Consider the following 17,646-nt stretch of genomic DNA (forward strand, 5'->3'; position numbering starts at 1 on the left):
AACATGGCGTACAGACAAAACTAGGAATGTGCGTAAGAAAGAAAAAATCCAGATGCATAAAACTTTGCGTAAGCACAAATCTACGCACATTCCCTTTATAAATCCCAATGAGCGTGAAATTTATGTACGTGAACGAGTCCACAGCCACTCCCCGACCCGCCCACAATTATGTATATTTGCATATGTAAATCTGTATAAATACCCGCTTTGTTCTATGCTTTTCTTAAACAACAATGGATAAACCACGTGGGAAAAAAGTATTTCAGCGAGTGCGAAGTGGAGGTCATGTTAACAGAAATCGAGAAAAGAGAAGTGATATTTGGTGGTTTAAGTAGTGGCATCAGCAATAAATGAAAGTTGGCGGAGCCAGTAATAAATGTTGGTTCTGAAATTAAAAAGAAGTGGTCGGACATTGAAATCGACGTGAAAAAATGAGCGGCCGCTCACCGCAAGTCCTTACAGCACAGGCGGAGGTCTCGCACCCTTTGAGCAACTAGTTGCTGCAATGATCGGGGACACCGATGTTCCCGAAGGGGACGCCGATGTCAGCGCGGGTGAGTTTTTCTCGTACCATACTTGTTTGAATTACTTGCATGTTTATGAATAACAAGTAGGGCGCAGATGCGGTGTTACATTCGTTTATTCTGTTTGTTTATTTTTACAGACAATAGTACAAGAGGTGCCCCCAGTGCCGAGGCCGAAACAGGCGGTGTTGGTGCTGCTATGCCGAGCACATCTTTGGGCGCTGGCTGCACACATTACCGTGCCTCAGAAACCGGGGGGCGACCATCTGGCCGTGTGTTGACTGAAGCTGTGCTGCAGTCACAAAAAGAAATCGTGAATGCTGTAAGATGTTGCCAATGAATTAAAACATCTAAATGATACACTGTGTGATACTGAAATTTGGTGGCTTGGGGTCAGGTTCATCTTGCCTAAGCTCTTCAGATACCGGCAAGCCACGATTTTGTGCCAGATTATGCAACACGCTACATACGTGTACAATGTGACACACTTTTTGCAGACTGCATGTATAGCAGCACCCCAGCAGTCTTGTCCAGGTAGCGCCAACAGCCTTAAAGCCGCCCTACAGTGCACACCATCACCGCCGAGCCCGAGGATGGGGGGCAGCATTATAACGCCGCTCCTGTTCATTCTGTGAGTTTGCGAGCGGCGTGAGAAGCCACGATAGACTTCAGTGGGTACCCACTGTCCCCTAAGTTGTCAAATGGTTAAATCAAACAAAGCTTACCGTATTGGACGAAATTATAAAATGGGAAAAATCTTCTTACCGAGCAGCCAGCCATCACGTACCACCCCATTTTCAAGTTTGTTTCCAACAATACTGTTTCTGAAAATGAACGAATCATGTGTTGAGCCAGGCCATCTAGCCACAACATTAATGCAGGGGCGTCAGAAGCATTTTGAATGGGGGGGACACACTGGCATAAGACTGATGTTTTATGTTAAATTTGGGGGGGATCCAAATAAATAATTATGAAATGTGAGGGGGACACGTCCCCCTTAGATTTAATGGTGGCGACGCCCATGCATTAATGACACAGATGTTGGAATCGCACATAATTTGTACATTAAGAGTGAAAGTGCTTTCTATTTACATAAGCAAATTTGTTCTCTGAAGGTGCCTTTATAGCAACGATTACATTGGGAAAACCGGACATCGCTGCAAATTGCACTTTAATGTTTGCCTGTTCAACCACAGTGTAAGGAAATTTTATATATCTGGGTGACAAGCGGATTATGCCGTCCCATACAGCTGGCATGGCGCGACTCAGTGTTGACTGAGAAATACCCGATCGGTCCGCAAGTTCTCGCTGAAAAGCACCTGTGGCTATAAGAACCCACGAGTGGACAGAACTTGTAAAGGAACAGATATAGCGCAATTCCTCATCGTCTGCCTTTGTAATGCTGGCCCCAGTTCAGCATAGAGCTCCAAAAGGATTGCTCTTGGAGATCTGAATTGGACTTAGAAGCCAGTCATCATCATGGGCCAAGAAATCACTATGATCCCTGAATGCGTGCTCTCTTCTAATTCTTCCATAAGCTGCCATGGGAGTTGTAATAGTTCGGTCATTTTTTGTACCGTTTTATTGTTACAAATTGATTAAAATTCAGGTGCCGTACATTTGTAAACAATATATAATTAATGTCGGTGTATTGGATAAAGTCAGCGTCATGATTGTGAGTTTAAAAAGGGAAACCACAGTAGCAATGACTTGCCACTAAGTGCCGTCCGTTTACAAAACCGATCAGAAACGTTCATATGCCATGTCTGGAGCTGCCGAGAGAATGTGCGTAGCGGTACGCCAAGTTTTGTTTTTATACATCTCGACATGAGCATGGAAACGGACGTACGCAACATTTTCGTGCATACGCACCGTTTATACATGAGGCCCCTGGTCTTTGAAAAGAGCAGAAAGGATTATGGCTGATTCCTCTCACCCTGGTCACAAACTCCTCCGGACTCTCCCCTCTGGCAGAAGTTTGCGGTCCATTGGGACCAAAATATCACGCCATAGGAACAGTTTCTTCCCCACCGCGGCCCGCCTCATCAATAAGGCCAGGAACACTCGCTTAATTACTATTTCCCCATCCTAGCACAAGCATGTACTCTCTTAAATATGTGTATATTTTCACTGCTGTATCATGTTCCACATACACTAACTACACTGCTCAAAAAAATTAAAGGAACACTTTGGAAACACAGATCTCAATGGGAAAAAAAGTCATGCTAGATTTCTATACTGATATGGACTGGGTATTGTGTTAGGAACAAAAAGATGCCACATCGTTTGATGGAAATGAAAATTATCAACCTACAGAGGGCTGAATTCAAAGACACCCCAAAAATCTAAGTGAAAAAATGATGCAGCGGGCTAGTCCTTTTTGCTGAAAATTAATTGCAGCAACTCAAAATCGTACTCAGTAGTTTGTATGGCCCCCGCGTGCTTGTATGCATGCCTGATAATGTCAGGGCATCCTCCTAATGAGATGATGGATGGTGTCCTGGGGGATCTCCTCCCAAATCTGGACCAGGGCATCACTGAGCTCCTGGACAGTCTGAGGTGCAACCTGGTGGCGTCGGATGGACCGAAACAATGTCCCAGAGGAGTTCTACTGCATTTAGGTCATGCAAACGTGGGGGCCCGTCAATGGTATTAACTCCTTCATGTTCCAGGAACTGCCTGCATACTCTCGCCACATGAGGCCGGGCATTGTCGTGAACCAGGAGGAACCCAGGACCCACTGCACCAGCATCCTGCTGATGGGTTAAGGACCTTCTATGGCCCTGTCCATCTCTCCTAGAGTAACTGCCTGTCTCATGGAATCTCCTCCATGCCCTTGAGACTGTGCGGGAAACACAGCAAAACTTTTGACAATGACACATCAATATGTGCCATCCTGGAGGAGTCGGACTACCTGTGCAACCTCTGTAGGGTCCAGGTATCGCCTGATGCTACCAGTAGTGACACTGACCGTAGCCAAATACAATACTAGTGAAAAAACAGTCAGAAGATATTAGGATGGAAAAATGTCAGTGGCCCCCCACCTGTTAAACCATTCCTGTTTTGGTGGTCGTCTCATTATTGCCCCTCTAGTACACCTGATGTTAATTTCATTAACACCAAAGCAACTGAAACTGATTAAAAACGCCCTCTTCTACTTAACTGACCAGATGAATATCCAAGAAGTTTAGTTTACTTGATGCTATACTCTGATTAATAAGCGTTCCTTTAATTTTTTTGAGCAGTGTATATTTATATTAGTACCTATGTATATATATTTTAGGGCTGTCAAAATTAACGGGTTAACGCGGATTAATCCATCATCGTGATTAATCTGATTAAAATTTAACTCAATTAACCCATCTGCAGCGCAGAATGACTCAAAATCCCAGAAATGTCTCTGTCAACCCATTTCGGGCAGTTTTGGTGCGTTCTATTTGCCCTGGGAACTCGTATTAAGAGTCGGACTCCGAGTTTTGAAGCCGGAAGTGACAACATGCGTATTCCCATTTCTTGGAGATCCGAGAAATATCTCGGAGCAGCACAGAGAATCCCAAGTTCAGAATCTGAGATGGTTGCGCCTTTTATCAACAGAAGGGGAAGTTGTAAGTTGTATACTGTTTATGCACTACTTCTCATTTGTGGCTCATTAAATCGGCCGCAGACACTATACCGTCCAACTTATCTGTGGACGTGTTGCTATGGAGGTTTATACGTAAAGCACGGCACGTAATGTGTTATCAACTGATATTGCTAACAATGGCAATTAACCGGGCTAGAATTGGATTTCTTGATTAGTCGGATTATTTGTCGGATTTACAGTAGTTCGTGCTAATTGAAAGTGAACGAAGATAAAGACCATATAAACTGAGGTACCTTAAATCCTACAAGTTGTCCGGCTAAGCAAAAAATCTTGCTTTTTGATATGGGTCCATGGTATTGCACTTCTGTGACAGATGGAATGCATCAGACTCGTGTTCAAGATGTTCAATAAACATGTTAAGTGCATATATATTCCCTTTTTTCTTGAGTCTGTTTGCTCATGCAAAATGAAATGCGATTAATATAGATTAAAAATGAATATTTAATCGTGATTAATCGAAATTAATCCACAGCAACCCAGTGATTAATCTGATTTAAAAATTTAATCGTTTGACAGCACTAATATATTTATATATTAACCACCTCATCTCTCGAAGTCTGACACCAACCACCAAAGCAAATTCCTTGTATGTGTGAATGTACTTGGCAAACCCGATTCTGAAAACCCCAAACTTAATGGTAAGATACTCCAAATGTGGTATTACATATTGTGAAGATAAACAATTAAGCAAAGTATACCAAAAAGTGTTGACCAGTGTACAAGAGAAAAATAAATGTTCCTGGGATTCACTCACATTATCACAGAAAGAACAAATCTTCCAAGTCGTCTAAATAGTGGGAGAGTGTTTAGCTTTGTCGAAAGAAAAAATGGGTAGAACAAGCAACAACGGTAACATTCTAGCAGCTGGAGTTTTAGAAAGTTTTGACTGGTGTTTTTTTTTCTCCAAAATTTTACTTTAAATTACTGATTACTTAAGCTTAGACTGACTGTTAGGGTGACCACCTAATCCATGTCAGGAGGGACACTATGAGCTACAACAGGATTTGTAAACTACCATTTCATACATTTCAATTAAAGGGACCAGGATTTCACTTAAGCACTGGGTTCTTGCTGTATGCTGATTGGTCAGTCTCCCATAATCATGAATATGTGTCAGTAATGTTAATGCGAAACAGCTGGATGAGTCTTTCAATCTAGGAACTAACCAAACATTTTAGCAAAGCACAGAACCCTTTCAGCTTTAAAGTAGTTCGTAAAAGCTGAAGTAGCTCATAGTGTCCCTCCTGACATGGATTAGGTGGTCACCCTACTGACTGTCCGCAAACTCCCCTGTTCCAGAGTTCGTAGTTTCTAATTAATGTCATACAGATTTTGCTATTGAAAAAGAAAAAAATATTTATTTAGTTCCAAATCTGTTTAGCTTTAGTGAACTAGGCAGCTCTGTTACAAATGTTAGATGTGCTGTGAAATGAAGTAATTATTACTGTACATGACAATTATTCTTATTAATTATGCTAGTGGTACCTCAGAACTCAAACTTAATCCATTCAGAACTCCGGATCGAATCCTGATCGAATTTTCCACATAAGAAATAATGGAAGACCAATTAATTGGTTCCCGGCCCCAAAAAAATTACACCTAAATATGTTTTTTTTTTTTTATTTTTTTTTTTTAGTGTTTAAACACAAAATGAACCGGATAAAACAAGAAGAGCATATACTGTACTAAACACATCTAAGCACATTTATCAAAACAGTAATTTGTAAAATAAGAAAATAAATGTATCCAAGCAATGTGCAAAGTTAAAAACAATGGCTACGTTCACACTGCCATGCTGAAGTGACTCAAATCGGATTTTTTGCCTTAATGTGACACAGATCTGATCTTTACAGGGCTGTGTGGACACGCAAATCTGATCTTTTCAAATCGGATTTGTGCCACTTTCATATGTGGTACTAAATCTGATGTATATCCAATTCGCGGCCATGCGACCTGAATGTGAACGCTCAGATTGGAATTCATGTGGCTTTTTGCTTATACACATGCGCTAACATCATCAGCCTGCACCATGGATTTTTCATAGTTTGGAGAGCAGGGCTGAGTGAGTCTCTCAAAGTATAAGACAGTAGAGCATCTGCAGAGCACCATAATTACAGGAACTGCATCTCGGAGGATTATCTGTTGACAGATCATTTTCAGTCATTACATATTGTTAGATTTGGCTTACAAACTGTTGGCATGAGATGGAGTGTCATCCTTAGAATGACATTCTAATGCTGTGTTCAAATGGAACTCGTGATTATGACATGGGAAGTCATGTACGTGAGGTCGTGGGCTCTGACTTCCAGAAAAGTTTGCCATCCGAAGTCGTGAATACGATAGAAGGGGGCCGATCATGTGGACTCATCTCATGAACACGGTAAACACACCATTTGAACGCACCATAAAACACATGCAAGAACAACAAAAGGAATAACACAGAGGCCAACTGGAACGTGGCCATACTTTGCACATGCATAACAAATTTGAACATTGAACAGCTTGAACTGAAACCTTTTAGAACTGTTGAACTCGAACTCTGACAAATTACCACTGCTGCCCTACTTTTACACTATGGGGTTTATCGTGCTTCTTCATAGACCTGAAGCAAAATGCCCGTACAGCAACCTTTCCTGTTGTCCTGTCCCTGTTTGACACTAAGAATAGCAAACACAGAATAACACAGTATGTACTTATAACACATATAGAACATATTAAGTAGGTACTCTCCACTAGAATGACTAGGGATGGTAATAGATACTTCATTAGCACATACATATACTAACACTGTCTGGGAGTAATGTTAATGATAAGCTATAGTTAACGCTAGCCACAAAGTTAAAAGAATACAAAACTCACCTTCGTCTCCATGGATGTAAGAGGCATACATCTTAAAGCCCTTTTCTAATTTACTTGTAGGTGATTCAGAGGAGGATTTACAAAGACGATGAATGTCGCCGATTGCAATATTTGGCAGGTCCTGTCAACTTCGCGTGTAAAATGGTGCCATTTCTTACAGACCGGAAACGAGTGAGCCGCATTTCCACGAACGCAAAAGCTGATGTGCAAAGAGCCCATTCAGCACCCAGGGAGCAGTGCTTGGGGATGGTACCTTGATGGTCAGGGATTCGAACCAGCAACCTTTCAATTACAAGTGCACTTCCCTAACCATTACGCCACCACTGCCCTGTGTCACCTTGGTTGATTATTTTCAAAAAGTCTTAGTCTTCCTTGTAATGGATTGCAGAAAAGTAACTAAAAAGAACGCAATTGAAACCCTTTTTTGTAAACTGTACCCAACATAGTACACTTACACACTGTGTAAAAGAGAAATTGACTTACCTTTGTCTTCAATATGCCAAGTTTCAAAACATTTTAAGAAAAGACTCAAAAAACTCACCACGATAAAAGCTCATGCAATGAAAATTATTCTTCTTCAGATGCTTACACAATGTTCAAATAAAACTACAATATATAACACTCATATAGCCTCCTAAAAATTTAATATTTCATATGTTCCCAAATCAATTAATGAGCAGGAATGCTACCAATTCGGTCATTTTCCACCAACACTGACATCGGCACTTGTGGCCCTAGATAAGGAAAGGGCCTCTGTGTATTCTGCTTTGTCTTGCATGGAGCCTGAGGTCTGCAGCCAGCCTCTGACTGTAATGTCAGGATTCAGACTTCTTCCTCAGAATTCTCTGATTATTATTTCACGTGGCCCGAATCCTCTTCTGTAAAATACACAACTGTGTCATTTTTCAGTAGTTTATAAAACTGGTTTGCAGCCGAAGACTACCTTTAATATATACTGTAACTATTAAAACACTGCCTCCAAATCTTTATTAAACAAATCCTAAACATCAACAGGACTAATGAGGGGGACCCAACATACTGGTATTTCACAAATACAATTCAGAAAAATTCAAGAACCAACTTACTGGACTAACTGTGATAATGAACTGTCAAGTGAGTGCTTCTTAATGTGTCCTAATCGAGATCATCACTGGGAGCACTGGTAGGGCCTCTCTCCTGTGTGAATCCGCTGGTGCATCTTTAGGGTTCCTGACTTACTAAAGCTCTTCCCACACTGGGAGCACTGGTAGGGCCTCTCTCCTGTGTGAATCCGCTGGTGCTTCTTTAGGGTTCCTGACTTACTAAAGCTCTTCCCACACTGGGAGCACTGGTAGGGCCTCTCTCCTGTGTGAATCCGCTGGTGACTCTCTAGGTGTCCTAATTGACTGAAGCTCTTCCCACACTGGGAGCACTGGTAGGGCCTCTCTCCTGTGTGAATCCGCTGGTGTTTCTTTAGGGTTCCTAACTCACTAAAGCTCTTCCCACACTGGGAGCACTGGTAGGGCCTCTCCTGTGTGAATCCGCTGGTGGATCTTTAGGTTTCCTGACTGAATAAAGCTCTTCCCACACTGAGAGCACTGGTAGGGCCTCTCTCCTGTGTGAATCTGCTTGTGCGTCTTTAGGCTTTCTAAACGTTTGAAGCTCTTTCCACACTGGGAGCACTGGTAGGGCCTCTCTCCTGTGTGAATCCGCTGGTGTTTCTTTAGGGTTCCTAACTCATTAAAGCTCTTTCCACACTGGGAGCACTGGTAGGGCCTCTCTCCTGTGTGAATCCGCTGGTGTTTCTTTAGGGTTCCTAACTCACTAAAGCTCTTCCCACACTGGGAGCACTGGTAGGGCCTCTCTCCTGTGTGAATCCGCTGGTGGATCTTTATGTTTCCTGACTGAATAAAGCTCTTCCCACACTGAGAGCACTGGTAGGGCCTCTCTCCTGTGTGAATCCGCTGGTGTGTCTTTAGGCTTCCTAACTCACTAAAGCTCTTCCCACACTGGGAGCACTGGTAGGGCCTCTCTCCTGTGTGAATCCGCTGGTGTGTCTTTAGGTTTCCTAACTGACTGAAGCTCTTCCCACACTGGGAGCACTGGTGGGACGACTTCTCTGTGTGAGGCTGCCTGTGTATTTTACAGTCTCTGTTTATATTGAAAGTCATCTCACCCTGGGAACCCTGTTGTGCTGTCAGTGTGTCTGTACTGGCTTCTTCCAGGGACCTGATTGTGTCTGTACTGGGCTGAGCAGCACAGGGACCAGCAGAAGTTGGCGAATCCTGGGTTGTGTAGACAGATCCAGTCCTCAGCTGTCTGACATACTCCTTGGGGTGAGATATTTTGATATGTCTGTGCAGGTCAATGTCTGCAGTGTAGGAGAATGGATCCTGAGAGCAAGCAAAAGCTTTGGAGGATTCATCCACTCTCCTTGCTGGGGGAAGATGGAGACAGCAGTCAGTACTGAAGTACAAACTATTGCCTCCAAATACACCAAAACCATTGAGGTTTTGATGGTATATATTAATAGCTAAAATCACCTGGGTTTGGAGGTTTCACACACTCTTTGCTCCTCCCATCAGTGTGTAACGAAAGAGAACCAGTCAGCTCCTCCTCAGTCACATCCTGAAACGCTGCGTCCTTCATCTTCAGCCATAAAAACCAAACAAGGCAGAATAAGCCGTTCACTTCATAAATTTTATACAGGCTGTTCTATTTGCTTAAAAGAGAAATAGCAGCAGATAGCAAACTAAAATCATTTTCAAGCCACACAAACTGTACTTTTTTCCTTTTCTGGCATAACCTATATTTGGCTGCTTTTGTGATTAACACACAAAAATTAAACCACCTCTGAATGGACAAGTGACATTTGTGAAGAGACCCACATACACTCCATTTCACCTTTCGGGGGCTCTCGTTCACAGTCCCTTCAACCTCAGATACCAGGAATTCCCCCTCCTCTTTGTTACCCTCTTCGACTCCCTGCTGGGAAGGTTTCTGGTTCGTGTGGCAGCTGGTTTCACTGCAGGAAGGCGTCTGCTGAAACCAAAATGAAATTAAACACTGAGACAGTGCCAGTTAGTCAGTGTGTTGTAATGCACAGCCAGCAACAGCTTGAGTTGACCACAAACAGACCCTCCTTCCCTGGTCTGTGGCATATGATTCTGACCCCACAGCAGGGGTTTCGTTCTGATCAGACCACCAGAATACAGATTGGAAAACTCCTGGATGCTGAAGACACAAATGAAGATTTCACGCAGACTGTGTCACCCTAGGGTATATCCACAACGCTCCTACTTAGTGTTCTGGTCATCTATAGCTGCTTTCAACAACGCTCAAACTATTTCCGGAACCAGAACTATTCCCAGAACCAGTTACCTTTGTCATGTTTACACAGTAAGAACGCAGCACAATTGTAGTTCTTTGGAGGCAGTTCCAGAACTCTTTTCTAGTACCTACTGCAGACTAAGTATGATATGCTCAAACACAAACTACTGGGGAGGCACTTAGAGCGATTAACTTGCTGAATGGTCGACCACAAGCACCAGCACAAACTTGGAAGTTACAAAGAAGTGCAGAAAATGAGATGCAGCAGAGCAAAAATTGAGCAGACACAATTGGGGTACAAAAATAATTCCATTTATGTATCAAGTAATACATTTTTTGCTTGCATCTCCAAATGTCTGCATCAGAAAATTCTATCACTACCTAATATAGTTTTGTCAAAAAAGGCTGGTAGTGAAACTTGCCATCGCTTACTAGCAAGACAATGTTACATATTTTTTTTATTCTGCGGAGTATGAAAGCTCGATCTGCTGGCCAGATTTAATAAAAATCATGAACATGTCATGGGTTATATTAGCAAAAATATAAATAAAAGGCAGTGTTGTTTTGATCACGATTGAGCACCCAATAAACTGACAACTAAAAGGACTCATCCAGCCTCCGTTATTTTGGCATGGCGGTCAAGTTTTGTATGAAAATTATGTGCAACGTCAAACTTACAAACTTTTTGCACCTTCCATGCTTTAGCAATAAGGTCCTAGTTCCTGATGCGTGTTGTGAAAGCCGTACACAAAAACGGCCTGGAGATACAAAAGTTCCTGGCCGAGACAGCCCAGGAACTTATAAACCAAAGGTCCCTGAAGTTCAGTGTGAAAGTGCCTTGTGCTTGAACGACACAGACAAATGCCTGATGCTGTGCCTGAAGGAATCACCCATCACAGCAGAAGCCCTCCAACTGGCTGTTTCACCTCGGCTCACCTTGATGCCCGGGCTCCTCCTCAGAAGGTGAAGAATCCACTTCTCTGAATCGCTGCGTTTGTCAATGCCCGGACATTCCGCCATCACCCTGCTGGATCGGTTTCTTCTCATGAACACTGGGGTGATGGGATTCAACCCTAGAGAAAACACAGTTGTGGACTATTGCACTCTTGGTACTCGTCCAAGTCTAATGCCGGAGCCTGAGGCTTACCCATATCCAACATGGCTTGGTGGTTCGTCTTCATGTTCCTGTAGTGCACCTTCTCGCATCTCTGCAGCCGAACCCATTCAGCCTCTGAGAAATAGGCCCGGATATCTGAGTAATCCTCCTGCATGGGGACAGGGCCTTTCATGAAGCTGCTTCATGCTTTACAGAGCAGGCACACCACCACCAAAAAGCCACTGCACCCACTGGCCATGTCAGATATAACAGGCTGTCCTCAGTTTTAGCTGCCAGTTCTCCCCCAATTGCCTTACCTCATCTGACAAACTCATGCCCAAAGTCCTTTCTATCTTGTGCGGCGACCAAGTCCACGTTCCCACCTGAAATGTGTAACAAAATGTCAAATATGCAGAGGGGGGTAGGGGCGCACTACACTTAATCAAGTAACTTGAGGAAAAAATAATCTACTTTCAATGTAATAAGTGAATATTCTGCAGTTTTACTTGAGTATATCTGCAAAATGCAATGCCTACTCTCCTGCATCTCACCTTTTGTCGACTTAAGGCTGTTACCAGTGGTATTCAGCCACCCCATCAGTATCATCCCCCCCCCCCCTCCCCCTAATGTTCCATGCAAACCACACCCAAGATCGATTTCACTGGGTAACAGTATGAGAGCACTAATTCAAACTGCAGCGTGAATGTATTTCGCAGTCCACTTTTTTCCTTGACATAAGGGAAAGCCGGGGTCCCGCCAGAAAAAGAAGCCTACTCCGGCTAAGAATAACTCAGTTTAACTGACAGCAAATGTAATTGGGCTCAGATCGGGAACACAGGTGTAAGGAATCCACTTGCAGAGTCTTGTTTCAGCAAAATGGTGGTTTATTGAACAGTATAATATAATGTAATACAGTGGAGACATACACTGGGTATTGAAAGGCAGCTCAAATACAAATTGACAGTTCTTGATCCCCCTTTATACCCCAACAAGGTGCTGTGTGTAGGTGTTGTGAGTACATTTGCATATAAAGAGCAACCTCCTGCAGTGTGAGGATCCTGAGGCAGGGGCAGGACAGGACGGAGACTTCCCATTAGAGCAAATGGTAGCTCAGCCACTGTAAATTTAATTACTTCCTTATCACCCTAATGGCACCCACTGGAACACCAATTCTCTCCCTGACCTCCCCCACGATCATAAATTGCTAACACTGTCTGTATTCAAATGATCAACCAAGAACATTGGAGGATCTTTACTGCTTTTCCTTACACAGGATTAAACTTTGGTTTAACCTGAGACTTGATATTTGATAAGGAACGATTTTCTTCACTTACACCAGCTCCAATGATCTTAGTTTGACTCCCAAAGTTTACTTATTCAGATGATGCAATACAAAATACAGCTGCCATTGTCAATAAAAAAAAGTGCTAGCGGCACACAAGGTTTTTTATTATTATATATTAGTGCTGTCAAATGATTAAATTTTTAATCAGATTAATCACAGGGTTCCTATGGATTAATTTTGATTAATCATGATTAAATATAATTCATTTTTAATCTATATTAATCACATTTAATTTTGCATGAGCAAACAGACTCAAGAAAAAAGGGAATATATATGCACTTAACATGTTTATTGAACATCTTGAACATGAGTCGGATGCATTCCATCTGCCACAGAAGTGCAATACCATGGACCCATATCAAAAAGCAAGATTTTTTGCTTAGCCGGACAACTTGTCGGATTTAAGGTACCTCAGTTTAAATGGTCTTTATCTTCGTTCGCTTACAATTAGTACGAACTACCGTAAATCCGACAAATAATCCAACTAATCATGAAGTCCAATTCTAGCCCGGTTAATTGCCATTGTTTGCAATATCAGTTGATAACACATTACGTGCGGTGCTTTACATATAAAACTCCGTAGCAACGCTGGTCCCTGTGCTCCTTCATCAGTGCCCACAACGGTGCCACTTTCACAGCATAGTCCTCAATCCAATACCAAGTTGGACGGTATAGCGTGTGCGACCGATTTAATGAGCCACAAATGAGAAGTAGTGCTTAAACAGTATAAGACTACAACTTTCCCTTCTGTTGATAAAGGGCGCAGCCATCTTGGTTTCTGAACTCGGGATCCTCTGAGCTGCTCCGAGATATTTCTCGGATGTCCGAGAAACGCCAAGAGCAGAGAAACGGGAGCGCATGTAGTCACTTCCGGCTTCAAAACTCCGGAATCCGACTCGGAATACAAGTTCCGAGGGGAAATGGAACGCACTAAAACTACCCGAAATGGGTTGACAGAGACATTTCAGTGATTTTGAATCATTCTGCGCTGCAGATGGGATAATTGTGTTAAAAATTTTAATCAGATTAATCATGATGATGGATTAATCCGCGTTAACCCGTTAATTTTGACAGTCCTATTATATATATAAAATTTTATTTTTTTGCCAAGTATGGTATTTATTTTACATAAAAAAAACAGGAAATGCCGTGTGTGTGTGTGTGTGTGTGTATATATATATATATATATATATATATATATATATATATATATATATATATATATATATATATATATATATATAGCATAAAGTTAGGAATACTTTATATATATCCCACGTATTTATACAACATTCTGCTGTTAGCCAATGATTATCTATACTGTGGTTTTCCCGTGCTGTTTTTGATTGTCAAAAAGATATATGGTATTTTATTTGCACAGTTTGTGTTTGTTTTATTTGGAGAGCATATTTTAATCTTAGATTTGATTTTTTATCTGTGCTGTTGATTAGAAAAGTCCGCAACTGTAAAGCTTGTTAATAACCAATTCCGATTTTGTAAACCAACAAGCTACTCCATTAGTCTTTTTTTCTAGATACTTTTACTCTCATTAAAGTAGTGAGATTGTTGATTACTTTTACGCCGACTTCAGTTTATAAAATAATGAAGTAGCTGTACTTTTACTAGAGTACAGAATTCGACTACTCTACCCACTTCTACAAACATACAAGCATGTTTTCCGTAACTAAATGTCTCCTGGCGGAATGCGAAACTAGCTAGCTACATTAGCACTCACAGCTACGAACCCATCCCCCACAAACGCCTTACCGTGCCACAAATGCCTCCTCCTGACAGTGACTCGAAAGTTGTTTCCCCAAACAGTATTTTCCTGTTCAGTCGTGATTAAACCCACGATTGAAATGTCTGCTGACTGCTGCAGCCTGGCCGAATAATTAGAAGGCTCTGGCTGCACACCTTCACCAGGAGGTTCTCCACTAGAGGGCCGGAAACACGTGATCTTCACAAGCGAGTCCGGACATGACGTTGTGCAAACTACGCCATGGAGGCAGTACCAGATATCACATGATCTCCACACACAGCCCGGAGTCCCCGGACTTGTCAGTGGGAGAGTGTTTTTTTTTCTTTTCTGTTAAGTAAAGTTTTTTAAAAAATAAAATAAACTCCTTTATTTCGTCTTCAACAATATACAATATCTACGGAAGAGGATTAGGGGGACAGCACGGGTAAATCAAAACAGGCCAAACATAAGAGTACAAAGTTTACAAGTACTTTTGGTCTTCACCTTCTTTAAAGAATAAAAAATAAAACTAAATCTTTTTTAAAAGCTACAAAGTTGGGGAGGACCTTCATATATCTACATTTATGTAAATAAAATTTAGCAATTAAAGTAATATTGTTGAGCAAGAATTCAGTATCCTTCTCTTCTGGGAGCTCCGCCAGGGCTAGGGTGACCAGACAATCCATGTCAGGGAGGACACTTTGGGTTTTACAAACTACTTTCTAATTGAAAGGCTCCTGTGCTCGGCTAAATAGTTTAGCTCTTCTTGTGCTTTGACTGGTTTGTTTCCTTGACTGAAGGACTCATCCAGCTGTTTCACATTAGGATTAGTGACACATGCATGATTATAGGAGACTGACCAATCAGCACACAGCAAGAGCTGAGTGCTCAAGTGAAATCCAGGTCCGTTTAATTGAAATGGTAATTTACAATTCCTATCCTAGCTCAGAGTGTCCTCCCTGACATGGATTATCTGGTCACCCTGTGGGCCAGGGCCATCTGAGTCAAGGGCATCTGCATCCTCTGTGTCGTTTGCAGTGACTATCTGTCTCCCCTGCGGTACTCTAGTGCAGTGCCTCAAATGGTACCACGTATTACTCCCTTCTACCTGCACCGCTGTGGCTGTGGCTATAGCTCCGCCAACTGAGCTGAACACGGCTGTGACGCCAGCTCTGAAACGAGAGTGTAAAAATCATCACCCTGAGCCTGAACCAAGTCTCCATCTCTCCAGCACGAGCCATCCACAAACAAAACCATCTCACTATTGTCAATGGGAGAGCTCTCCAAGTCTGGTCTCAGTTCAGTGTAGACCCAAGACTCTGCCATACACTCATGTGGCTGCCCCTCATCCTCCAGGGGAATGCTGTCTGCAGGGTTCACTGTAGTGCAGCGCTTTATGGTCACATCCGAGTAAGTGACAAATGCAAAGTACGCTAACTGCCGTGCCGGGGTCAACACAAACTTGCCTTTGTGAATAAGGTCCACCACCTTATGTGAAGTATAATTTGTCACTGGATAACCCATTGTGATGGCAGTGGCCTTTTCATAAGCTAAATATGCAGCCACCACACCCTGGGAACATGGTGGGTATCCCTGAGCCACATTATCTAGCTTCATGCTGTAATATGCCAATGGCTGCTTCCGTCTGCCGGGACAGAGGTCCTGGGTCAGCAGGGCCGTCCCAAAGCCGTCCTTCCTTTTCCCGACATACAGATAAAATGGCTTAATTCAGTGGTTCCCAAACTTTTTCCAGCCGCGTACACCCTGCTAGCAACGACTCTTAATTATTGTCTATAAATAGATTGCAATACCGCATGCATAAAAATAAATACTGAACAGTCGATTATTTCTCACCACCAAATGAATTTATTAATATATTTTAGTAATAGATTGTTGCTATCCGGTGGGAGAATTTCACAGTAGGGATGGGCATGGAAAAGGTTTTTGGTTCCTGTCCCATCCCATTCATGTTGGAGGCTTTCCATTCCCGTCCAATTTAACCGGCAAATATTCAAAACCTATTCCCATCCCGTTCAGTCCCGTGGGATGTCATTCCCGTACCGTCCCATTCCAGTCAAATTTCAAAAAATCTTCTACCGCTCCCGTGTTTTTCATATATTTCCGTTAGCGCTTGTTTTCCGCGACCAGAGTGGCAGATATTTTTGACTAGGGTCCTGGGAAAGTTGCACCAGCATCATACTGGTGCATGCCATGGCAGAATTTCAGAATAGAAAGATACGCAGGACTTTATTTAATGTGCGGTTAGACGCTGTTAGAGACAGTTAAGTTATCTGTGACAAAGCTCTCCAGTGAGTGTCATGCCCCGATCGTCCGCTCCTTCCGTGTGCCAAGCCCCCTTGTTAACCCTGTGTGGATTCCCCGTGTTTACCAGCTGTTCCTGATTGTTGTCAAACTTGTCATTAGTCCATTGTATTTAGTCCGTGTTTCCGTTTGTTTCTCCAGTCCTGTCATTGTATTGTAATTCTGCTTTACCGCTAGTGTGTGTTCCTTTTGCTCATTAAACCCCGCATTTCCCCGATCCTATGTCTCCTCGCCTCTGCTTCCCCGGTCAGCGTTGTGACAGTGAACCTACCTCCATGCTGCAATGTGAACATTTGCCATGTTCCTAAAAATTCTGTTTATTGCACAGTGTCTGACCACACAGACCTAGATCATACTGGGCATATCAACTGGACATATTTTCCACTATTACAGATTGATGTCTTGCATATACTGATTTTATCGATTACTCAAGAACATACAATATAATTAATTCCAATTGTTTTCACTGTAAAAATAATTCCCATGGTTGTTCATATTCTCATTCTTACTTAATATTTACTTTTTAATAATATATATAACGAACCGAATCAGGCTTAATCAAGATAGGTGATCTATCACTTTAACGGTCCCCAAAATTAACCTCCTGGACCGGACAAATACAAATTAACGAATGATTAAACATTATATGCGTCTCTTTTTGTATGTTTTCTAAATAAGACCGCGTGCCCATACCCAACTGTAATAGCGATTAAAGCGATCTATTCTTTTAGTATTTATGTTAAAGCAAGACATTTATTTTATTACTGTTGTGGGATTAATCTTTGGAAACACTTAAATTTAATAAGCACA

The 17,646-nt window shown here is 42.3% G+C and overlaps 1 protein-coding gene across 1 annotated transcript in view; it reads right to left on the reverse strand.

Moving 5' to 3' along the window:
* The window catches only part of LOC111836354 (uncharacterized), a 356,103-nt gene that overhangs the window by 253,262 nt on the left and 85,195 nt on the right, over positions 1–17,646 (reverse strand). The window contains exons 10-12 of the mRNA XM_072703387.1: positions 8,532–9,062; positions 8,178–8,449; position 7,998 (exon numbers count right to left, since the gene is read on the reverse strand). Of these exons, the coding sequence (XP_072559488.1) occupies position 7,998; positions 8,178–8,449; positions 8,532–9,062 (804 nt within the window). The remainder of the gene's footprint in view (positions 1–7,997; positions 7,999–8,177; positions 8,450–8,531; positions 9,063–17,646) is intronic.

This window comes from Paramormyrops kingsleyae, chromosome 20 (assembly GCF_048594095.1).
Source record: "Paramormyrops kingsleyae isolate MSU_618 chromosome 20, PKINGS_0.4, whole genome shotgun sequence".
Lineage (NCBI taxonomy): Eukaryota > Metazoa > Chordata > Actinopteri > Osteoglossiformes > Mormyridae > Paramormyrops > Paramormyrops kingsleyae.